This window comes from Anser brachyrhynchus, assembly GCF_964034855.1.
Source record: "Anser brachyrhynchus genome assembly, chromosome: 14".
Taxonomy (NCBI): Eukaryota; Metazoa; Chordata; class Aves; order Anseriformes; family Anatidae; genus Anser; species Anser brachyrhynchus.
The window spans coordinates 11,610,267-11,636,057 of NC_137709.1; the positions used below are offsets into that span (position 1 = coordinate 11,610,267).

General features: G+C 45.2%; 1 protein-coding gene across 7 annotated transcripts in view; it reads left to right on the forward strand.

Annotated features, from left to right (window-relative positions):
- The window catches only part of NRG2 (neuregulin 2), a 175,953-nt gene that overhangs the window by 93,672 nt on the left and 56,490 nt on the right, over window positions 1–25,791 (forward strand). For all 7 annotated transcript variants that reach the window (XM_080554948.1, XM_080554947.1, XM_080554949.1 and 4 more), the window contains exon 2: window positions 16,286–16,457. In XM_080554948.1, the coding sequence (XP_080411074.1) occupies window positions 16,286–16,457 (172 nt within the window). The remainder of the gene's footprint in view (window positions 1–16,285; window positions 16,458–25,791) is intronic.

Below are 25,791 nucleotides of genomic sequence, written 5' to 3' on the forward strand. Positions count from 1 at the left end.
TTCCAAGCTGGCCCTGGGTTGTCGATGATGCTTGGCAATGACCCTGATCAGGGGGAGGCAAAGGGGTAGAAGGGAGGAGGCTGGTGCACTCAGGCTTCCTGTTTACCCAGAAAAAGGGGGACCAGTTGAAAGCAGAGACTTAATTATGGTTTGTTAGTACCTTCTGGAGAAGCCACCCTGAACACAGAGCCTCTGCAGAACAGCCTGAGTTGGGAGTCCCCCTTCCTCAGGTTTGGGCTTGGATTAGCTGCTCGAGTCCAAACCTGTTAGAGCAGCCAGGGACTGAACTTGATGAATTACCCCTAGTCAACAGTCCTTCTGTGCTGCACTCGTGGTCCACGTGAGCTGGCTGAATGACTGGGGTGGTATGCTATGGGAGTTGTGTGTACGTGTGGTATTTTGGTTTGTAGACCACAAATACATTCCTTACCATGAGTTTATCAGACTGGCCATCCTAGCTGTCATCTGTGACCCTCATTTGCCAGAGCATTAAGATTCATATCCCATCTGTTCCCTAAAGCCTTCTCTTCAAATCCACCCCTCAAATACTGTCTCAGCCCCACCATGTCACAGGTCTCAGAGAGGCTGGAGGCAGTTGGTCCTCAGGGGACCTGACTACAGAGCACAGGTGCACTGTGCCAGTTTGAGCTGGAAGCATGGTGGTGGTCCCCAGCACCTTCTGGTGGTGGACAGAGGTCTTGTGCCCTCAGTGACACAGGTAAAAGGCTGCTAGTGTTTTACATGTAAAGCATTACTGAGGCTCTTGCAAGAACGGCATGTGGATGGGGAAGGGCCTCTGGATTTGAGAGTTGGGGAAGGGACCCTGGAAACAACTTGGGCCCACACAGGGTTGAAACTTGAGGTCTCTGAAAGGCAAAGGGACACAGAAAGTCACGTAAATGAGGCATAGTGGGACTGGCAGAAAGGGCAAGACTTTTGTATGAAGCATAGGCATGCTGTTAGCTGGATTAGCTAGGATAAAACTGCATGGGGGGTTATAAGCCTTTGGGCATCAGGGCAGAAACAACAGCTCTGTCCTTGAGAGAATGCAGAAGACTTCCCTACTGAGAAGTTGTTCAAGAGGAGTAAGTGATACTTGCTGCCATGAAATGGAGGTCCCTGTCTAGCAAGGAGCGTAGTCTCACCCAACATGGCAGCCCCTCTGCAGCGTGGTGGTCTTTCCTGGCTGCATTCTGTGTCTGTCACGAGTCCCCATGTATCACCAAAGCCTTGTCCTTCTTCACTGCAGGAGTTGTCCAAAGCTCTCTCTGGTAACAGGGCTGGCTGCTTAAGGACTCATCACAGCTGAAATGATTTATTCCTCATTGCAAATGAACCACTGGAAGTCTTTCAAAAGCCATCTTTTTTTGACCTAAGTTCAGCTAAGCTTTTTAGCAGCATCAGCTTTACAAGAAAAGTTAGAAGTGGAGGGGAATTATGTGTGAATAATGTTTATGTTGATAAACAGTCCTTGCAGACCAGTATCTCCTTCTCAAAGTCATCTGGTTTTTCATAGGATCACAGAGAGAGCCAGGAATTACAAGCCAACTGCCCCAGAAAAACGTGATGGCTTGCTTGTTTACTCTGTGTGTCTGTTAAAATGCAAAAATATCTGTATGAAAGCAGGTAATACTCTGCCAGTATTTAGATCGAAGTTTTCAGATACAGAGCACTTCATAAAATCCTGTCACCCCAAATTAATTCCAGTTGGTAGGGACAGGAGAGCATCACATGGGCAGAAAACTGGGTGGAGGACCATGAACAATGGATTAGAATAAACAGCAGTGTGTCAAATTGTCAGGGGAGCGAAGGAGAGCACAGTGTTGGGAGCTAGTCTTGCCAATTGCTGCCCTTCATGGTGAACTGTGCATAGTTAACCTCCTCTGCATTTCCATGGGGCTCTTAACACAATTTAGGGGAGTCACAGTACAGTTAGTTAGGGGATTTAGTGTACAGTAACGGTAGAGGAATATAGTCCAGTGGGTTGGGTGTTAGCAACCGTGATAAATTTCATGAGATTCTTCATGGTCAGAGAAGAATTATGCACACATTTGTAGTCACTTTGGCTGGTTGTAGCCATATGAAGTCTATGAGCCTGTTCAAAGAAGAGCACAACCCAGTAAAACAGATCTCTTGTACCATGTGGCACAGGCCTGATGCTCCTGTCCTGTTGCCTGCACTCTTCCTTGCTGTGTGACATATTAAGATGCTGTTGTGCAGTAGGGTCCTGCATATCCCCAAGGTCATGGTTCCCTCTGGGCCTGTATTTTGTGGGAGAGACAGAATGGAATGGATGTCAGTTTGTTGTCATTCCTGTCTACGGGGACACGTGGGCTCTAGGCAAAATACCAAAAGGGAGTCAGTGGCCCTTGACTGAGCTCATGAAATGTGCTGTGCTCATGCCAAGGGCACAAAGCTAGGAATGTCCTCCATTACATGGATCAGTGAGGCTGAAGGGACCACCATAAGTAGATATGGAAAAGGGAAAAATAGAGCAGCAAACTCTCACCTTCCTCTGGGTCCTACTACCCCATCCAACTTCTTTCTTAGTTCCTTATTCCTCTACAGCCAGTACCAGTCCCTACCAGCCATGCTCCCTTCTCTTGGCCTTTGCCTACTCTCAGGAGATTAGATCAAGTGTGGTTTTCAGTCAGGCCAGGTGGAAAGTGTTGAAACTGAGCCAGGGTCACCAACTCTTCCTCTGCCTGTGTGGCTGCAGGCTCAACACAGCACAGATATGGCCATCATGGAGGCATCATGTGGCCATCAGACATGAGCCTGTCTGTTGAAAAAGGGTGGGTAAGGGCATCTGGGGTTGTGAAGACTGTCAGCCTTCCTCTGTATGTGCACAGGGGTCCTGTAAATGCAAACGGCAGAACCTAGGTGAGCAGGAAGTCTTTCTTCTCTTGGTCTTTCAGGCCTAATGATCAGATGGAGGAGCTGCCACTGCAGGGACAGACAGAACATGAGGGTGAAGTGCAGTCACCTTTCATGAAGTGTGAGTACAAGGGGAAGCACATCTTCTACATCCTGCAATCTCAGGGAGAGTGTGACCAGAGAGCAACACAGTCTCAAAGCAGCACCAAAGTATTTCTGATCTGTGTGTGATAGAGGAGCTCTTGGTGCACTATTCCAAACTGGCAGAAAACCAGAAAAGAAGCACCAATATTCAGGTCCTTGTCTAAGAAGAAGATCCAGACTCTCTCAGTTTAATGAGGATAAGACTGCCTGGAGCACATCAGTGAGATGTGAGAGGTGTTCAACATTTGCAGAAATGAAAGGAGGGTGAGACTGGGGCTTCAGAGAACTGTTCAGAGTTTTCAAGGTCACTGATTTTGCAAAGGAAAGAAAAACAATGATGCATCTCACAGCCAAGGTGAGTTGAGATTGGAAGGGCAAAAATGAGTGATTCTGGTTATTTTATCTGTGGTTGGTAGCAGCTGGCATGGACGAGAAAACAGAAAGGAGTGGCCATGTAAAGGACTGAAAGACAAAAAGAGTTGAGGGGAGTGGTGGAACATCTCTTTGGCATGTTGGGGGCCAAAATTGCCTCACTGGTCACAACTGATAATGTGGATGGGTTCCCTGTCACCTGCCAACTACTATGCCCTTGTGATGACAGCATTTCGTTTAGGGACTGTAGGCCTTTTCCTGGAGGGGATCTCGTGTTGCCTGTTGAAGAGGTTGTGGAATCCTTGAGGTCATCCAGGTCCCAGGGTAATCTGTGGGATGCAATGTAGACATGTAATGCCAGATTGTTTATGTGTCTGGATTGTAGTGAGTTGGATGGATGCTACATGGCTGATCCCACCTCAGGGCAGGGATGTAGTCTGCTCAACTTCTGTAGTTTTCCTCCAATCTCATTCTTGCAATCCTGTGATTTGTTGTCTACCTGAACCCTGTCTTTGGGCCTTTCCATATTGGTTCTGTGGGTGCTGAAGATGGTAAAGGTCCATCCAGGCCTTTCCAGGAGAGTTCCTCAGCAATGCTGCACCTCTTACATGTTTATCGGAAACTCACTTGAACAGTGTATTTAGATTGTCAATTTTGTACAAGAATTTTCCCCAGCAGAGGATACCTTACTCTTTCCTTCAGGTTCTTCATACTGTTTCTCAGCCCCCTGAACATCGCCTTTGTGGGCTTCTAGGTGTTTGCATTCCTTGGCTGTTAAAGGAGCTATTGAAGGATAGCTTGGGGAGATGGTGAAGGGGAGTAGCAGTCAGACAGAAGAAGGGAAGGAATGGCTCTGGAGGAGTTTTGCTTAAGCTGGGGTGTCTGAATAGAGTCTTCTCTCTTGTCTAGCTCAACTGCTTCCTTGATTTTCCCTGTCACTCTTTATGGAGATGAGAACCATCCATGGTTAGAATACACAATGAATCCCACATTATGTCTTGTCTTTTCTCAGGTCTTCCTTGGATCCCAAACTCCTTCTGCTTGTTGTCACTGCTGCTTATAATTGGTGCTTGTGGTGGCATCCAGAGGTCTTGATTGCAGCATTGTTCCCCTTGTGCTATTCACAGCACAGAGTCATAACAAGAGACAGTCCCTGCCTCAAATATATTAAATGGGATCTTTGAGAGAGGAAATGGAAGCACAGAGAAGGGATGTGAATTGTCCCACTTTACGCAATATTTCTGGGATAAAACCCAGCACTATTAATAACTTCTTGCTCAACAACCATCTTTGTTCAGAACTCTGGTTTTCACCTTAAGTTGTTTGTGTTGTGCAGGATCTGTTTGCAAGTTTGGTGAAAGTTCCCACCTTGTGATCTGCAGCTCGATGTAAAGTGAGTCCAATAATTCCCTATCCATGTTGAACTCAGAAGGCTCCTTCGACTAAGGCCACCATTATGTTACCTTTTGTCTTCTGTTCACCCTTGTTTCACCACTGCACAATTTGTCTTGTTTTTGTTTGCTTGCACTCTGCAACATCGACTAGAAAATGAACTTTATCACCCCATCCTTTGCTACTTTTCTTCATGTCCTTCAGTGAGAAGCTGACAACCAGCAAAAGTTTGCTCACATTGAAGCCTCAAATTTGCTTTACCTTCATCCTTATTTGTTGCCCGTGAATGTTCTATGAAATAGACTTTCTGCCGGAAATGTTTGTGGAAGCAGAAACTGTTGATTAAATTGTAACAAAGAGTCACAGGAAGCAGATTTTAAAATTGCAACTGTATGTTTGTGATAATATGAGCTCTGTCACTGCTGTCAAGGACTAGAATTGATGGAGGCCACAAAATCTCTTTATCCAACCAAAATGAGCCAAAGTTACTTGATTTTTTTTTTTAAACACAAGCCACAAACTGCTCATGAGCAATTTACAAGCCAAAAATTAGCCAGCATGGCTTTCCAGAGAATAGTTCTGAAGAATATTGCAGTAAGCAATATTCAAATATAAAAAGAGGGAAAATAAGGATAAAAAAATTAATCAGGAAGAGCTGACATCCTTGAGACTCCTGGCAGCCATAAATCAGCCTGGTTGGGGGACATTTCAGTGTAAGCCACCCATCGCTGTGCTTCAGTGGGGGTCCAGAGTTATTCAGAACAATGCTGGGAAGCCACACTCTGGACAAGACAGGAGACATGCTGTGTTAGTGTCTCCACTGGGCAGTGCCCAGAGTCCCAAATGGAATTTACAACTAGCTGCTTCCCTGCAGCCCACAGAGGAGGGTGGCCTCTTCTCTGCAGGGCTCAGTCGCTCCCCCAGCTCAGCGAGCACACGGGTGCTGCAGGCACGGACTGGAGCCAGCCCCTCTCTGCGGATCAGGTTCTTTTGTGTGAATGGTCCCGCTGACTTCAACAGAGAGGTCAATGTGTGGGAAGAGGGAAGAATTTGGCCTGACACAGGCCGTTGCTCCAGCAATGGCAGAGACCCAGGGCGTCGTGGGTACTGGGAGAGTTTTATAGTATAGGGTGGTAATTCCATCCACATTTGGTGGTATTTGGACATGCATGTATCTGTCTGCATTGGAAATGCTGTCTCAGGGATGATCTTTATTTTCTTTCTTTCTCCTGTTTTTGGATGAAAAACAGACCTGTGGTTACTGTTTGAGGTTCTTTTGGTACCAGTGCTTTAAAGCATTTCTTAAACTAATAGAAAAACTTTTAATCTTTCTAATATAGCATTACAGAGAACAAACAAGTTTTTAATGCAAGCCCCTGGGTCTCTTGTGGGGAGATCCCGATAAAAACACGGCTTTCTGTTTTGGAAATACCCTCTGGTGGATTTGTTAAAACCCTACTAGAGACAATGGTGAACTTTCAAAGTAAGCAGAGACGTGGAAAAAATATTTGTAATAAAGACAGCAAGTGGTTGGCTTTTGTCATGGAATGGTAGTGAATATGATTTTATAGGTTAAAAGTTAAAAATTTCCCCCACCCCAATGTTAGAAACTGCTAATTGAATTTAACTTGTCAGACATCAAAGTAATTGTTTTGTTTTTTGAATGCCTGTTATGTGCAGTCTTTCCACCTGGTCTTGTATGAAATGCTGGGATGTTCCCTGGCCCAGAACTTCCAGGGGAGGTTGAAATACCCAAAAAATATTGCAAGCTGGGCTGCCCCATCTGACCTTCTCTCTACCTCTGCCTGAACTCAATTAACGTCACCATAATTGGTTCCAAGTTTTGCGATCTACTATACTTGCACGTATTAGGCATGTTTGAAAATGCGTGTTAAAACTGACTGTAAGTCATCGTGGGCAGGGCAGTAGGCAGATTCTCTGCTGGGATTTTGCTGATTTGGGATAGATTTGAAGGGTTTCTCTTGCAGATGGTGCTGCATGTCTTATGGTCTACCTGACCTCAGACTTCACATCTTAGTAATTTAACACTTCTGGGACCTTCATTCTCCTTTAGTACAATATACTGAGAGGGAAGGAAAAAGATGTTCAGATGTGCTGTGCTATCTAAAGCTAAGAGTGCATCCTTGGTCCTTTACTTTTACACCTAAATTTGATGGGCATGAGGCTGAGTTAGGCAGAAAGAAAGAGCAGAAGGTAATGTGAACATGCAGTTACTTGGTAAACCTTGTGCCTCATTCAGAGGCTCAGCTACATTTATCTGTTTGTAGTGGCACTTCTTACTGGTTTAACTAAAGGAAAAGGTAGCTAGCATTTGGGGGTGTTCTCTATCCATGGTGACTCTTGCTTTTGCAAGTTTACTTGTAATGGTCCATGATGGTATATTTTCTATCCTCTTGTCATTGGTAGAGGCCAGGTGATGCAGGCAGTTTCTTTTAAAAGGGTTTCACTTCACTTTGACTGAGGGTTGGTGTGGTTTTTTTTTGTCTTTCCAGTGTTTTAAAGAAACACTTCCATGGTTGATAGCACCGTAAAACACCAAATAGTTTTTTTTCATCCTTCTGATATCGATGACATTCCACTAATGGCCATTTTACAATAGCAAATCCACCCCTGTAACCTGAAACAGCCTTCAGCTTTGCCATGACTGTAAGGGATCTATATATGGTTTCATTTTTTTTATTTTTTTCTTGGATCATTTTGTCTCCTGGGGTGAGGATTATACTTTCCTTTGGTGATTGAAAGATGATGGATGCCACCCAGGTCCTTACAATGGTGATAGGGCAAAGAGTTTGTGCTTATTATTCAATGGTTGAAACAAAGAATTAATGTATTTTAAAGTTTTGGATGCTTTGGATAATTTGTTTGTTGGATGGGTCTTGACTGGTGGTCTATTGAGTATGGGTGGGCCATTTTTCAAACTGATTTTGAAGATAGAGATAAAACTATATTTTATGAACTGCAGTTTCCAAGGTCATCTGGAAATTGAGCAGTTCATAAAATGTATCTTTGTTTAAAGATATATTTGATTATATAAAATATGATCCCAGAATCAATTGGGTACAAACAAGATGTTGCCTTTAGGGTTGAAAACACATTGTTAGAGGCATGAAGAGCAGAAATTGTCACTGCTGTCTCTGTGTGGCTATTGTTTTTGGTTTTAATAGGAACAGAATGAATGACATTTTTCCATCAGACCACTTATGCTCAACTATACCTCCAGGACAACTTCCTGGCCAAAAATATTCAAAACAAACAAACACAATAGCAATTCTACTCCAATTACGTTGTTTGCAAACCAGCTAGTGTTCATAGAGTACTAGGCTTGGCAAATCCAACCACTTCAGCCCGGGATTTTAGTATTGGATATTTGTACGTGCATTCTTTGTAGCTGTTGTGCTATTCAGGTAAGCATTTGAGTGGCCATGTGCATCTGTACCTCCATCACTTCTGACCACTCCATGGTATAAGCATACCCTAACTGTCTGAACAATTTGGGTGAAAAGCCTGCGTATTGGGAATACACCCTTGCCCAGTGGCCAAATGCTCATTGATTTCAATGGAGTTGAGATTTCAGCTTAGGGCTTTGGGCCAAATCATATAGCAATTTAAAAACTTTCACTTGGAAGAAGAATAACTAAATACTAACTGTGGGAAAGAGAAATGTGGAGGAAGAGGAATTTATCAGTTGCTTGCTTATGTAAGTGGAACCAGAATTTGTAAGAGGAAAGTGAAATTGCTGGCTTAGTGGCACATTTTCCTGTGGTTTGAGCTGCAAGAGGTATCCTATAGAGAATGAACCTAAGTCAGCAAACCCTCTTGCAGCTTTCCAGTCAATTTTCTTTGGCTGATAAAAATGGTCATGGAAATACTGATTGTTGTAACTCAAAGTTTGAAAAATATGTAGTGCTACAGATTGGCATTGTAGTCAGTTTTCCCTGAGACAAAGAGCACTAGAGAAACCTAGTTAAGGGAAAAAACTTATATGGGAGGGATGCAATGGGACATGCAGGGAGCAATAATGTTCTGGCTCCAGCAAGGTTTCCAAGCTTCATTCCAACACCAGCTCTGCAGAGCTCAGTCATGTCAGCATGTTCTCATTTCCAGTTATTTGGGTCCTCTCTAGGACTCTTCCCAGGAACGCAAAGGTATGTCTCAGACTGCTGTTGGCATGTATCTGTAGGAAGGGCACAGCAGCATAGTGCATGCTAGGAACAGAGTATGTCTCTTGGGTCCTTGGAGAGCTTTCAGTTATTAACCTCAGCTGAAGGCTCTATCTTTGCAGTTACTGCACAGATAGATCCATGGACAGTGAAGGCAAGGTGGCCAGCAAATTGGGCCACATCTATGTTTGCCACAGTGGAGTCCCAACTGTCACAGATCATGTAAAAGAGAAACATGCCATTTTGGTTTCCGTGGTGCATACCGCTGCCCAGGACTGCAGAAGTGTAAGTGAGCTGCTGCAGTAGGCAAAGACACTCACATTAACAGCTGTGAGAAGCTCTGACCATTCTTTTTGCATAAACTGGAAACATAACTTGTGTAAAGCAAAAGACATGTAATGGACTCTATTATATTTTATATTCCCAATTTGGAGCCTGTAACTACCCACTGGTAGGTTGCAGCGGAGAGTGGGATGAGGCAATGTGTCAGTTACACATGGAGGTTCTCTTGTACAGGCTCTAGACTCTTAGGTGACTTGTGGAGGTTGTATCTGCCAGGGTTTTTTGCTACCTCCCATATTTTTTATAGGGTTTTGCATTGGGGGATGGGGGGGTGTAGCTAGGTGATCTTTAAGGTCCCTTCCAACCCAAACCATTCTATGATTCTATGATTTAGTTAAATAACGGCCCTGTTACTTTCAGTGGCACTGGAGGGTCATAGACTCAGATCAGTTCTTCTGACTTTGCCGCCACAGAACAACAAGGAATAAAACTCTATTCAGATTCCCAGCTACAGAAGCCACAGCCTGTTTAGATGCACAGCCGTAGCTGCATTAAGCAAGGGTTTTTGTTTGTTTTTTGTTTGTTTGTTTCTGTCTTTCCCAAGTGGACTTCATGTTCTGGCTGGAGGGAGCTTTCTTCAGAATGAGTCCCTGTTTGACAAGTACTGTTTGCAGCGAGTATTGGAACAGTCAAAGAGTCAAGGTGGGAAGGAAATGCTGCTACTGAAATTCTTTTTTTTTTCTTTTTTTTTTTTCTCCTTGTCAGGTTTAGGCCAAAGCAGAAACAGGCTGAAGGAGCATCACCTCTGATAAACATAGTAGAGACAGCAACATGACAGAAGCAGTAGGGCTGCCTTAGTAAGAAAGTAAGATATATTCGCCCAATGTATTAGCCCAGTGCAGATTGTGCACCAAACACAATTCTAGTCTTCAGACCTGTGTGGTGAAACATTGTGCCAGGGGCACACCTTGTAATAGAGATAATAGAAACAGAAAACTTTCTTTTGGTAAGAAATGCCATCTTTGCAAAAGTTTCTGTATTTGAATTTGGAGCAAGTCTAGGCTGCAAAACATTTCCATGGGAGGATGAATACTAAAATTTTCCATCTGGGAGAGCATTGGAACTCTCCCATATAAGGTGCCCTACATTAAAGGGAAGGCCTATGGGAAAAGTGGGACTTAGAACCACAAAGTAGTGGGGGATCTCCAAAAGGACCTCAGAGAACAACCTCTGAGACAGAGCCTGGACTTGTGTCATGCCTGCAGATCTTGTAACTCAATGGCAAGGAACATGGAAACCTATAGGACTGTGCCTACATAGGCTCTCTTGGTGTCAAGATGTCCCTATTAAGAACTGTGAGTATTGAGACCCCTGGAGAAATTAATGGACCTGCAGCTTCTACACCCCAGCACAGTAGACCAGAAGCTAGATGCCCTGGCACTTGCATCAAAGGGCTATCCTGGGGCTAACATCTTGTGGGAAACGTCCCATTTCCAACATAAACCTTAGGAGACTGCAGTTCCTAGGGACAAAACTGTTGGCTTGGGAAGGGTCTCAGTTCTGCATGTCACTGTGCAGCTCACCTGTGCAGCTTTCCTCTGCTTCTGGCAGAGGAGGGGTGTCCTCACCTGAGGATTACAGTCAGGGGCGGTGTTGGCAGGAGTGTGCTTTCAGCACACTCTGAAGTTAGAGCCATCGCTCTAATGTAGGCATGTCAAGGCATCACCAGTGAGTTTGTAGGTCCTAACTCTCTTTGCATCTCCCCTTATTCCTGTGAGAAAGCACTTTTAGTCTCTCATTGTTGTGGCCATGGGAATTCAAGCTAATTTACCTTCTTCCTCAGCTGCTGAGAGAGACGCAGAAGGAGCCTGTCCTCCCCAGTTCAGCTACCAAAACATTTTACCACCTCCTGTGTGCCTGGCAGTGCAGGGGAGCCTCCAGTAGTTGCCACTACATGGAAGAGGACAGGAAGATAAGTCATGTCTACTCATGATGTCTATTGCCTGGAGACCCCAGATGTATTTATAGATTGTCTGTTTTTTAGGACCTCTCATAGTGAACAAGACACAACTCTTGAAGTAGTGGTTGTGGCTAGCATTGTTGGCTCTTAAAGAGTTCACTGAGCACCTTTCCCAGGGTACTTACGTCTGCTTTATGCTGCTGAAGGGTTGTTTATATAGACATTTTGTGGGTGGGCTGTGGTTTTGTTGCTGTTTCATTGTTGGACTCTGTTTAGGCACTCTGCCCATTTATGGTTAGTTATATTTTGACTTCTGGCTCTAAGGTGCTTTTAGGCATCCTCAGAAGTAAAAGAGGTGCTGTTATCATCAAAGTATTTCAATGTAATATCAAATTTAATCAGAAGTGAATTAATTATAGCAGGGCATACATATAAGCCCTTGTAAGGTGGATGTTCAAGCAGCTCATATGGTGCAATTTTGGGATCACTTTTTAGACATTTGTAACCTTCTCTCCATAAGATGGTGGTAACTTAGCAATAGGCTCCAGGACTGCTGTCAGCAGGCAAACCTCTCCTGCAAAGGCCTCTTTGTGGAACATGACTCTTGAAACTGACTAAGGAATTGTGTGCATTTGTTGATCTGGGTCCTGGCACCTATTAGGGTTACTTTAGTGCTTACAGCCTACACAAGTAGCATAGGCTGAGATCTAATGGTTACTTGGGTTTAATCTGACTTTGGAGTGAGAAAAACCCAAAGAAAATATATATTTATTGTTCGTCCCAGCTCTATCATGGTTAAACCTTCCTTTCTGCAGCACGCTATATTGTTGACGTGGTCATGTGTTAGTAAAATTTCCTGGGGTGCAGCTGCTTCTTCTGTCCAACACCTTGGGCTTTGTGAGGCTGGTGGGTCTTCACCTCCACAGAGAGAAGACCTGAATTTGGATAGAGGAGTGCTTGACTGGATTACAAGGTGACCAGAGGTATGGGTCCAAAATGTTTACCCGAAGCTACCTATAGCTACAGTTGAACAAGTACAGACTCAAACCCTCTCCTCATTTTCATGAACCCAGTAGTGGTGGTGACTGTGTGATATGTGTTGCTCACCTAGGTGTGGAGGAGACCATGAACTAGCAAAACATAAGATTCAATAAGATTCAATTCAATAAGATTCAGATGGTGAGGTGCTGAAAAGGCAACTTCGGGTCTTCAGTGCCACACGGATGAAGTGATTTGGGTGGGCCTGGTTTAGTGTTTTGAGTCTGCCAAAATTTGTAGTGCCTGCATCAGAGCAGCATTAACCTGTGAAGAGGAGGCTGGGAAGCAGGCAGCTGGTGGAAAAGTAGGGAAATAGGACTTGGACCTCCCTTGGTATACTGCTGAGACTGTTTGCCAGGTATAGCATGTTGTCTTGACTTGTTTTTTCCGACGTATTTGAAAAGGTAAAATGAACCAACATGTGCACAACACTAAGAAAACGGGACACTTAAAATCCTCACATTTGTTTGAACCTAGCTTACAACTTTCTGAGCTTCAACTTTGTGATTTGGATGGGGCAGAGATAGGAAATGGGTAGATGGTAAAGCTGGAAATGAACCAAGATTTAAAACATTCTTTGACATATTCCAGTATTAGCTAAGTGTGCTGCTTTAGTCTCTCAGGCTACTTTAGTTTACCGGTAGAGAAGTTTGAAAGGTGATTCATTCATAGTTTACAAGTACCTAAAAAGGGAAGAGGTTTCTGGTTGTTAAATGGGATTCAAATTTACCAGAGAAAGGCAGAAAGATCTGTTGGCTGCAAGCCAAAGTTAAAGAAATTCAGTTTAGGAAGAAGGGCTGCAGTTTAAACAATAAGAACTAAAAGCAGTGAAAAGTCTTTGGCTGGCATGCAGCAGGCTCGTCATCAGTTAACGGCTTTACATGAGGATTTCTGTGTTTTTCTACAAGATCCAGGACTTATGAAGAGAGCATTTCCAGATCAGAGCAGCCCTTATAGGAGACAAGGTCTGGGCTTCCACACTGGCTGCGCTGCTTCCCATTCAGACAGAGCAGCCTGTGCATGGTTCTGGGTGCTGCATCTGCATGCTCTCTGCCTGCTCTTCCCAAGCACAAGCCACACTGTTGCACTAAGGCACACAGATGTGCTGGGCATCGGTGAACTCAGCTCTGTGTCTATGTGCATAGTACAGTTCCCAGACACAGTCCAAACTATTTTCCCTTTAACTGACCTGTCTGATTTAACAGGCAAATTACAGTCTGCAAATTGTGACTTGTGAGCTGAATGCAGTCCCTTTCTCTCCTGTAGTAAGACAGCCAAAAACATGCAGTCTGGGCCAGAAACATGTTCTCCCTTTTTCTGGGCCAGACTCTGCTAGAGGAGTGTGAGGCAGGCAGAGCCCCTGTCTTGTGTGACGTGGGCTCCATCTCTTTACCTGCCTGCTGGGGAATGTCAAGCATGTTATCATTGGTGGCCAGGAGCACAAGGGGCAAGAGACTCTTATGTCAGTTTGGCTGAGATGTATTTCACATTGGAGAGAAGGAACTGGGGAATAGAGATCTTGGAAGATTTCATGCTCATCCTTGGCCCTGTTGGTCAATGATCTCTGGGTTTCTGGGCTTTGCACTGCTGCTGTCAGCATTTTCTGTAGAGAGGGTTGGGATCAGCATATCTTTCTCCCAGGCCATGCTGCCTGCTTCATAATGCTGCAGACATCCAGCCTGGAACTAATATGAAGCACGTGCACCACTGCCAAGGTCAGGACCTTTGCCAGTATTTAAGGCATATGTATAATGTTGGCATGGTACACAGTGACCTCAGCATACAATAGCAGCCAACTGACACACACATTCAGACAGAATAAATATTTGACAATCTATTTCTCTATTCCCCAAAATGACCACTATGAAAACATGGTCCTGTTTACCTTTCTGACTCGCTGTGCAGAGTGTTCTGAGAAGAGACAAGCTCTCTTCCCCATCCATTGCTTTCCTGCTCTTTTGGATGACCCATTTCCAGGCAAGGACCAGGGATATTGGCTTTGCAAAACCCAGGGCACCGTGGAGTTTCACAGAACTTCTGAAATTTGGGGAAAGTTGAGATCATTTTTATTCAGAAGTCTCTTTCTCTGTACCAAAGCACAGTGACCTGGGAGGCAGTGCAAGACTTGTGTTCAGCCTAAAGGAAATGCCCAAACTGTCCAAACTGTTTTTATTACTGTTTCTTCTGCATTAACACATGCAGCCCTCCCCATCCTGTTGCCTGTGGCACGGATTTCTAGGGAGCCTGCAGCAGGCTTGGGTGTGCAGAAATAACAGGAGGGGAAAGTATTCAGTGCAGTTTATTCCTTTTCCCTTGGTGTGCTAAACATGCTTCTTTTGCACTCCTGATTCTAAAGACTGCTTATGTGCCTTCGAGCCAGAGTAGCTGAGCTGTGCTATTCAGAGCCAGCTGAAAGTCTGGTGTGCCTGGGATCAGACCTGCTGCTATGCCCACTCATAACAGACACCTCTCCTCTCACAGTTTCAGACGTCTCTTGTGTTTCACTCATGGTTAGCTTGGCCCAGACAATTCCTGTTAGTCTGATCTGTTCTGTTTCTGTAAAAGCTTGTATCTTTTTGATTAAGGACAATTTAGTTTCCAATGGCCTCACATATAAAACAAAGGAATAAAAGAACCCTCAGAGCTTCCTGCCAAGTGAACATATGCCTGATGATTGCGGTGCTTTTTATTTCATTCATATAAGATCACCTTCAGTGAAAACAGTCTTTAAATAAAACCAATCTATGATAATTTAGCTTGGCAAGGAGAGTGAAAGAAGAATACATACAAATCACAAAATAGTGATTTGTCTAATGAAACCCATCCAATCCCTCCTCCTTTTATTTCTGCCCCTTATCACAAGATCAGAATGCACTAGGCAGTTAAAAGAAAGCTCCTGGATATAAGTCAGAGGAAATACTTTATCTCTTAACATCTTAGACAAGTGGAAACCATTGTTACCAATATTCTTAAGGCAAAACTAGGAACTTGTTACTTTCTTTTTTAAGGTTAGATCTGAAAATGAAAAGGGGAGCTGGAGGAGTGCAGAGGTGAAAGAAAAATTGCAAGCCTGCTAACCCTTGCATGTCAGGTGTAATATAAAGCCTGGCAGAGATTGATAAGAAGCGTCTGTCTCTCTTCTGCCTGGTGCTCCAGGTGCATGGCAAAATCCCCTTTCTGAGACACTCAGAAAAGCTCACATGCAGAGCCCAGCTTCAAGTTGGCCAGCGTGACATTACAGGTCCTAAGATACTTTTAAACAGCTTTATTCTTTCACCATTCTAACTGTGACCTGAAGAATTGCTGTCACTCCTTCCTCGTCCTTTACACATGTAGGCTTTCATTTTAGCCCCTCTCAGTGGCTGTTGCTTTGCTGGTGATGCTGTCATGCTAAAGATTGTCCATTTTAGCAGCTGTCCCTCCGTGGGGGTGGTTCAGATGTTGGACCACACAGACAGGAGTGGGAACATCTGTTGTGCACAAGCAGGTGGAAAGAGGCATGGGTCCCTGTGGCCTACCTCTGTTCTTTCTGCAATGAAATGCTCCAGGTGGGGTTGGTGGAGCTGTAGGATTGGCAGCATGTCTGATGCAGTGGCAGAGATCATGGAGGTGTTGGTAATCATTAACAGCAAGGGCAGGATGCAGAGGAAAACAGTCTCCAAAGAGACTGAGCTTCTGCATCCTGCCTCTGGCCTGGCAGAACAGCAGAGCAAGCCCCTGCTCTAGAAGGAGATGCGTGGAACCACTCTGAGTAAGGGCAGCCATAGAGCCATCAGGTCTGGCCGTGTGGTGCTGAGAAAAGAGGGAGCCAACCCGGGGGTGCCTCCGTCACCAGTCAGTTGTTTCTGACTCAGTGCTGCCTCCCTGCCGGGTGCTAGTGAAATCTGGGGTGTGGAGCTGGCATGCATGCCCCCACCCCTCATTATGCAGCAGTGGGGATAGCACACACGTTTCAGACGGGGACTTGGTGGGTTCTCATCATGTGTGTGCAACGTCTGAAAGAGGCAGGTTTCACATTGTCTGGTTTCTCTTTTTGTAGCTGTCCCTCCCAAACTGAAGAAACTGAAAAGTCCAAACGTTCATGTTGGTGAAAAGATCTCACTGAAATGTGAGGCGACTGCTGGCAACCCTCAGCCATCCTACAAATGGTTTAAAGATGGCAAAGAGCTGAAGAAGAGCAAAGACATCCGGATCAAATATGGGAATGGGAAGTAAGTATGCTATGGGGCTGCTCTGCCTCTGCTAACAAACACTGAGAGTCTGGGTCTTGGTGAGCACCCTTGCAAAATTCCTAACTTGCTACAAGTGGTGCCGACCTCTCCAGAGATGCTTCCTCAGAGTCACAGGACCATGTACAGGCTGTTTGCTATGCCTGGGAGTGTGAGAAAGGTTCAGTTGCCATCTTTCAAGCACTGCTAGTCCCATTTTCCTCCACAATGAGCAGAGAGAGAGGAATGAGGCACACACAGAAGAGATACATAGTTTTCAGATGGGGGTCTCCTTGGGGAACTTTGTCATTAGATGTCTGAGATGGGCATCCAGTGACCTGAGATTACTCCTTCCCTGCTGACTGTAGGCTGGTTGTGGGCAGCTCAGGTCACCTGGGGTGGAACCTGTTTTGCGAATGCAGAAGCTACTCAGAACTCAGCTTTTGCCCCGCAAGCCTACACAGGGCCTGCAAACGGGGGAGGAATCGCTCTCTTCTCTCCTCAGTTTAGGTGGACTCAAAAGCATCTCAGACACAAAGATGCAAGGACACCCTGTGATACTCAGCCTGACTAGAGCCTGCAGCCACCTGCCAAGGTGTTGCCTGTTGCACATAAGAGCTTGCATCACTGCATCCAGGGCAAGACCCATCTGCCCCAAACTCCCCACACAGCAAAGCTTTTGGGCAGTGCTCTTGGTGTGTGTCATCCAATGGCCATGGGCCATGGCACCTCATTCAGGCAATGCCAAAACACTGGGTGAAACAGGCCCCAGTGAGTGAGCTAAGTTCAGATCTGTTGGTTGTAACAGTATTTAAGAACGCATAGCTTAGCTGTAGCCTTCCTGATGGAGGACGCAGGAGTGCTCTTCCATCCATACGTGCCTTGGGTAGTGCCTTCTACAGAGGTATCTTCAAGGCTTTTTGGAACTGTTCCATCCCATTCCTGCAAGAGTAGATAAGCACCTCTCCTGCTGCCCTTCCTGCCGTGAACAGACCAGAGCGGTGCATGGCACAGCTGGGAACACAAGCCCAATGCCTGGGGGCAGAGGGAGCAGAGTCAGGTGGCCAGACATGGCAGGGCTGTGCAATTCGATGGACTGCCAGGATAGAAACTGGCTGAGAAAGCTGGTTGTATCAGTAAACTGGTGCTTATTCATGGAAGCCCCATAGCAAGGCCCCATTGCAGGCCATAACTGGAAGTGGCCACTCACCTTAGATGTCAAGCAAATGAAAGTATTCAACGTGCATCATTTTTCTTGAGGGTTTCTCCTTGGATAATGCTGCAAAATCAAACAGGTAGCCAAGCAAGGTGAAACAGCTGCAGAGGTCTGACCAGGGACAGGAACCAGTGCAGAGGGGCTCTCAGTGGAAATTCATTTAAATTGATCCATGTTGATATCTTTTCAGGGCCAAATATTTATATATGATATATCCTAAAATTATCCCGTAAATGTGACTATGCTTACATTCATATATCCTGACTTAGCCAGCAACAAAGTCAGCTTGCAACTGTCTAATCCCTTGGAAATCTTAAAACTAATTCTTTGCCAGCATATGTTATGTCTTAGTATATGAAAAATAGTTCATCTCTTTTCATATGGAATTGATAGAGTATCCATTTTAAAAATTAGAAGCCACTAAAAATCAGTTAGAAACTCTTCTTTAAGTGCTCAAATGGGTCATTGTCAGTTGCTCTAATTTAATTTCAATCCTGTTGGTTAATTTTAAAGTCACACTCAAAATGGTTGGCCTCTGTCAGAATAACTGCAGGATTCATGGACGTTTTGACACAAGGCAGAAGGGTGGTCAGTGGAAAGCTTAGGCCAGAAACATCAGCAGAACCAAGATGACTGGTGGATGTGGTCTGCTCAGGAAGAGCTGTCTCTGCTCAGCTGCCGTCACTGTTTCAATGGCTCTTATCAGCCTCATGGCCCGAGTCTTGCCATTCTCCGTTTGTTGATGGGTGTCTGGAGGTGGAATGACCAGAAGGAAGGTCTGTACCTCACAGTTCCACCTCTGTGGATGCCATGTCCCTGTGGGTGGGCAGCTTATGGGTCCTGAGTTCATTTATGCTGACTTCTCAGGCTGCCCCAGCCCAGACACCCAGCAGACCTCACTGCAGAGGGATCTGACAGTGGGAGGGATCTGCAGTTCCTCTGCAGCATTTCCCAGCTGTTCTCCCAGAGATCACTGTCCTTTCATGCCTCCCATGCACTTGTGTCCAGTGTAAAGCTGTGACAGGATGGCATCTCACCCACTGTGGCACAGGGGCACACAATCAGGGGTATGAACATATGGAAGAAGGTTGATACTCTTTCTTCAAAACACTGCTGTCAAGTCAAAACTTCACATTTACTAGTTTCCATGGCAACATGTTGGCTCACAGCCTACCAGTGACAAGCCAAAAACAAGTGCGTGTTAGAAGTGCTTCCTGCTGGCAAAATAAGCTAAAGGATGGACATTTTAAAGAAAGCTGAGCACCTGCCTCCTCCAATATCTGAGGCTCCCTCAGCAGCAAAGCTATGAGTCCCAAAGTGTCTGTGCTCATCTGCCACCCAGTATTGTTTACATCCTGGACTGGTAGACCAGACAACACAGAGCCTGGAATCTAGTAGTATTGAGCTGAGATGGCTCAGAGAAGATAACTCCTTGCCCCTTATTGAGCAGACAACAGTGCAAGAACACTTCTCCAAGTAGTTCTGGGAGGATAACCAGTGTGTACCCAGTCTGCCACGTTCAGCTTTCAGGCTGTTCTTTCCATGGCATTTGCTAGGTCTCAGTACTTGAAAATTGAGGGCAAAGTGATCACTGGCATTGGACCTGCTTCCTTCTGGACTCAGCTGCAGGCAAAAAAGTACGTTAAAAATTGCTCTGTGCTGATGCAGGTTGAACAAGGGAGTCCTTATGACTCTGTGTGTCATCATTAAGTAGCTAATGGGGATGAGTAGCAGAGGGAACCAAAACTGGGCATGGGAGATGAATGCATGTCATTAATTCCAGCCTGTTAGCAGAAGTATCCTAAACTGTAAAGCTGAGAAAGGAAGGCTTACTAGATGATGATTAATTCAAGAAGAATGGGATTTACAAGTGGCTCCAATTAGAGATAACATTGGTCTCAAGATAATCGTTCGCTTTTTCTTACAGTTAAGAGTAGAGTGTGGTTTGAAAGGACTAAAACTGAAATTGAACACCGGGGAGGGACTTCCACAGGGAAAGCACAAAAGGCAAAAATCTTCAGACCATGCAGCTCCTACCTGGGTGCACATCATCATTTATTTAAGAGTTTGATCCAAAGATCTAACAGAGCTGTTTGCTGCAGCTAGGCAAAATGATCCCTGCCAGGTGATGGAGGTGTTGTTCATACTGTGTCCCTTGGTCACATGAGTCCTCTGCAGAGCTGGGCATGGCTTTGGGTCTGACTCTATCTGTAGCTCTGTGGTCCTTAGACAACATGCAGAGGTTTAGGATGGGAAACAAGAAGAACATAACTACCCTACATCACTACTCTTAACCACTTTGTCCTTGACTTTCCTCCCTGCAGAATGGATATTGCCCTGTGTGTTTAAACAGCCTTAAGATCCTTAGCTAGAAAGATAAACTGAAGCCCTCTTTTGCTCAGATATGATCAAGCTTTTCTCTGATCCCACTGGCCTTCTTAGAGTTAGAGAATAAGAGGAATATATGTTATCAGGAGGAGAGGAACAGGTAACCATGTCAGCTCTTCAGCTTTTCCAATCATCTTTCCTCTTGTTTTTTAAACTTACCAGCAAAATTTCTGGTGCCATCAGGCAAAGGAGTATTTTATTTTATTTTTTTCCAATGGATATTTGCTGGAGGGAGGAGAACAATTCTGATTCCTTCTTTTTGAACTGTGTGTTCCATCTGTAATTAGCAACAGGCTGGGGCAAGCCTGGCTTGCATGGAGAGGAAACTTCTCTTTAAGGTGGAAGAAAAAAACACAGTTGATGGAATCTAGAGAATTTACCCAGAAAGAATTGCATACTACAGTGAAAGTAAAGCATAGTGACTGGTCCACCCCTTCTAATCTGCCAAAGAGATACCGTTTACTGCTGAGTGCACCTGATATGGTTCAAGGCCACTGGGTCCCAAGAAGTTAAGGTTGAGGTTTGACTTTCTAACTGTCCTGGCAAATGATCAAATGACAACTGTGGAAAAAGCGAAGGTAGTTTCTGTTTGCTGAGGTGCAGGGAATCTACCCCACTTCAGGCTCACTCAGGGCTCTGAGACATGCAGATTGTCCACTGAAGGTGGGTGGGGTGTCCAAGAGCCTGGTAGTCTGCTCTCTGTGGCTGTCCTTACAGCCTCTTCTCTTTGTGTGCTCTCTTACCAAGGGAGATTGCTGGGCTGATGAAGTAGGCGTATCGTTAGATTGGAGAAGGTTGGCAGTTCAGTTTGGGACAGGCTGACCATATGACATCCCTTGGGAGTAGTGTCCTACTTTCAGTATCACCAGGAATCCCTATTGTTAGCCTGTAAGTGGAGCCAAGGGATACCCTCCTCTCCTGTTTCTGTACAGTAGTCCCTCAGGCAAAGCTAGCTGGGGCAGATTCATTGCTGGGGTCTTCCTTGTATAGTTCCCTGCAGTAGATTATTCCCCACCCACAATGAATGGGGCTGTGGTCTTCCCTGTACAGCTCACTGCTCTGGAATGAAGGCAAAAAATAATAGTAATGCCAAAGCAGCAGGGGAAAGAGAGTGCCAATAAAGATAAATGATTTCCTAATTAAGCCTGGAGACAAGGAGGGGCAAAGAGAACTGTTGAAGCCTTGTGGGAGCCAGAGTGAGCCCAAGCAGGCTATACCACCACTCTGGCAGGGGTCTTCAGGCTGACATTTTTAAACAAAGGAAAAAGCTCACTTGACAATGGATCTTGCAAGAGCAATTCCAGATGCCTTGAAGCTAAGACTCTTCTCAAGCACCGGTGTTGTTACAGTCACCAGGGAAGCTTCTGTCTTGCTAACTCTCACGATGTCATTATAAGTCTCCGATATTTGGGATTTGGTTTAGCTGCTGAAGGCAGTTTATTGGAGGGGGGTTTGAAAAAGAGCATCTCCTTTGTTTGACTGTTTGTTGTTTTAAAGGAGATGATGATGGACATCATTTTGGCCAATGCACCTGGGACTGAACCAGGGAACTTGAGAACTGAAAGGAGAAGTGGTTGGGTCTTGAGCGAGAACAATCCACAAAGCCTGCAAGCTGGGGCTCCTTAGAGATTCGGGGAATGGTTATTTGATCAACAACAATTGACTTATAATGGCTACCAAGTTATAGCCAGATGCTAGGCTGCTTCAACTGATGGTGTGTGCAAACTTAGCTATGGAAGAAGGTTTATATGCCTGAGGTTTTGTCTATTTTTTCTAATTTTATTGTCTGGTTTATATATATATATATATATATATATCCTTTCCTTATAGATCTTACCCACTGCAGCTGCAAAATGTCACAACTTATGCTGAAGCACCCTCTTTAAGACATGAATTGAAATCCCATTCATCCAGTTTAATGCTTTACCTGGCACCTGGGGGAGGAGGACTGGGGTGCCGGCTGAAGCTGTAGGCAGTTCGTCTGGGATAGCACGTTTTATACCCACAGTCATGAGTTTGCCCGGTCCCCATTATACTTCATGGATCAGGCACTGGCAAGTATCCGTGACACACATCATCTGCAGAAAAGAGACTTAGGAAGAAATGAATGACATCCCCAAAACTCCAGACTCAGAAAGGAGCCTCAAGACTGTAACTGAATCTCTTGCACAACACCATGTAATATCATGGTGATGCATTTTGCAGAGGTTTTGGAGGGGTGACACCATTGACCTGAAAGTGTCATCCCATGCTGCTTTTCCATGACCTTATGTCTCTGTTCCTGATAGTCATGCTTTTCCCTGATCTGAATATTTGCAGCCTGGCTTTGCATGTCTGCATTCCTGTGCTCTGCACGTCTCCCACAAAGACTGCGGCTTTTAGTATGGCATTTCCCTCTCTACCTCCCCTGATTCTTCAAAACTATTTGGGTTTGCTCTACAAACTCTCTCTGGCCTTCCTTTTCTGTATGGCAGTCCCTGAAGTTTTGGTCCTACTTCTGAGTTGCTCATCCTATCAGTCTCCATCTAATATGTGATACACTTCTAAACAAGGAGCAATATGCCTTCTTCCCAGCAGCACCAACCTTCTCCTCCCAGCTTACAGAATTAGCTGTGGTTTCATTGCTGAGATAGTGAGGCCTCTGCATATTGTCCTAACTGCATACCTGCCTGGGGGTTTCTTGTCTCTCTGTGTAGGTTATTTGCTCTTTGGAACAGGGAGATATCTGGTCTGCATTTGGTAGTGTGAAGTCCCTGGTTCTTGTGCATGTGAGATAAACAGGAAAAGAACCTGCTCTGATCTGGCCTCATTATATTGCTCCAGGATCTACATTCTCCCAAATGAATTCAAATCTTGGCATTGGGGTTTGAGGGAAATTCTAAATATTCTTGGGATATATCAATTGCCTTGAATTCCAGGACAAGAAATACAAGGGAACCCACTCTGACATCAGGTCCATGCCTCAGCTGTAGCCGAAAACTCAGCTTTTATGTGTGTGTTGATTTCACGCCCTGGTAGCTGCCACAGACTTGCCAGCACAAGAGCAGCAACACATCAACAGAGCAGCTACAAAGTCCACTCTGGGAATGGGAGTGTGGTTGGATTACGCTGCCTCTGCTGCCGTACACCTTTTCTTGTTGCCTGGACATCAATGGTAATTCAGAGATGCAGCCCGGGGCTGAATTTGATGATGGTTGCACAAGTGACCCTGCTCTTTGGAGCGTACTTATTGATCTTTTCCCCTTTTGTTGACAATGCATGACCCAGCGGGGACTCCAGCTCTTGCTCTCAGACCAGTGTCAGTGTCAGCTCTGCAGACTGAGGACTGGTCGAGTCTTTCTTTTAAAATCAGCCTGTCCCAAGCCTGAGAACAGAGAGAGAACAGCACTGCTGAGCAGAGAAGGGGCAAATCTGCTTTTCAGGTTAGAACAGCACTTTAATGTGGGGGGACAGGGGTAGGAGAGAACAGGTAAAGGGGGTCTGGGGGTGGTTGGTTATCCTGGGCACCCACAAGGACATTAACTGTCTCCCATGCCTGCTATTCCCACAGTCCCAGCAGGTCAAACACTGAGTGGGGCAGGTGATGGTGTGAGGGGAGGAGGAAGGAGGACTTTGCCCATGGCAGAAGGGATGGTAGCTGAGTTGAAAAGTCTGAAGCTTCCTTTTATTACCCCTCTTATTTGATTGAGGGTTGTTTTCTTCCCTGCTTTCCCATTTGCTGTTCTTAAAGCTGATCCTGAGCTAGCCAGGTCATGCCCTAGAGTTAATAGCAGCCAACACGGTAGCTGTTTATTGTTCTCAAGCACTGCATGGCACAGCTGGCTTGCCCAGCTCTGTTGTGCTGCTCTGTAACTGAAGGCAGGGAAGAGATTGGGGTGGTTTCCATCTGGCTGTGCAGGGAAGAGGATGCTCCTGGCTGCCATTTCTGCCCTAACAGAGGTGCTTTGCCAAGGCCATCCCCATTCTGCTTCACATTCCAATGATCTTCTACCTGACTTTATCTCACTGCTTCTTGGGGAAGATGAATGTGTTCTCTAAAGTGGGGACACTGAGAGCCCCTGCTCCAGCCAGCAGATATTTGGTGGTCGCTGGATAATGCTTCTCAACTGTAAGAGGAAGAATTGGATATTCTGAATCTTCTTGCCAGTCATAAACCTACTCTCTCAGGGCAAATTCACCATCGTGCTGAATGCCAGGACAAGGCACCAATTAAATCTTTGATGGGTAAGCAGTACACATGCCACAGTACTGGCCTTTCTGCTCTCTGCAGTATTGCTGTGCTTCCAGCCACCAGCTGTCTGTTCAGAGAGGAAATGAGTTAATAGATAACCACAGCAGTCTATTCAGTGTGTCCTTTATGATGGTCAAATCTGGGAATTTTTTATTGCTAGGATCTCATGTATGTTTACTATGGAGAGTGTTCATTGACAATTTAGAGTCCAAATAAGGCGTAGTCTTCCAATTCCCCTCAAAACTAATTCCTTGCCTTTTTTATTACTTATGTGTTAGCTACCCTATTTTTAGAAGACTAATAAAATACTATAATAGTTGTAATCCTAGAGCTATTTTTGTCCTGCATGATGCAGAAGAAGTTGAACTCACGTAGGGATCACTGAATCTTCAGTGAAACGTAGGTGTCTCTAAGGTAGCTTGTGGCTGCTGCAGTAGGCATTGAGGTGAATAGCTTTGTGAGGAGTTGACTGGGAAAAAGGTCCCATTTCCACTTGGCAGTAGGGAAGAGGAGAAAAATAATTCAAGCTAACCAAAGTGCTAGTGGGAGCACGACTTCTGTCATGAAAAGTTCCTCTCTAGATGAGATGAAGTGCCTGTTTCTTTTCCTCTGACTTTACAGGAGGCCTCAGGGCCCAAGCTCATATTTAGATGTCTAACTCTGAGATGACAAACTTACAGCAATGAGGCCACCCTTCCTGGCCAGAATTTGCCAGGATCTTTGTGTAGGCCGTGGCCAAGGGCAGATCTCCATGTTTCCCATTGTAATCTGGAGATTGGCACTCCAAACTGCCCTCTAGGGGACTCTTTCTTTTGGCTGAAAAGGTATTTTTGGGGATCCTGTTCTGGCCAGGCTGAAGGTCTCCTTGTGAATTCTATCCCCCAGAGCTTGCAGACAACATATTCCCCATGGCTTACTCCTCCACTGGCACTACAGGAGATAATTAGTGCGTGGCTAAGTCATATGTGCTGAGGGTCAGAAAATACAATGAGGCAGATTTTCCCCTGGAGTAAAGAAATGTCAACAGAGTTGCACTACAGTGAAATGATGGCATCTGTCAGGGACCCTGGCCCTTTCACTGAACAAACAGCCCAGGGCAGTGCCTTCCTCCAGAAGAATGGCATCGTCTGGCAGCCAGGCACCCTCCTGAAAGCACACGACAGGGTTTTCCCAGGGGCTAGTGTCCCCAGGAAACACTTTGCCCAGTAGAGAAGAAGGGGACTTGGTACAAAACTATTGCGAGCAACGTAATTCCTCTTAGTGATAATACTTAGTATTTCTTTAAAAACACACCTCAGCTGTCAAATAAACAAAATGTCTACCCTCAGGGGCAACAGGAAGAAGAACACAAACTTGCAAAACTAATTTCCTATGCAGTTTTGAGGTATTTCAGAAGCACTTGAAGGTAGTAAGATAGAACAGAGTTGGGCTAGTCATCTTCCTCTTCGCCACACATAGGTCAGGTAAAGTCTAATCTGTTTTACATTCTCAGTTAAGTTCAT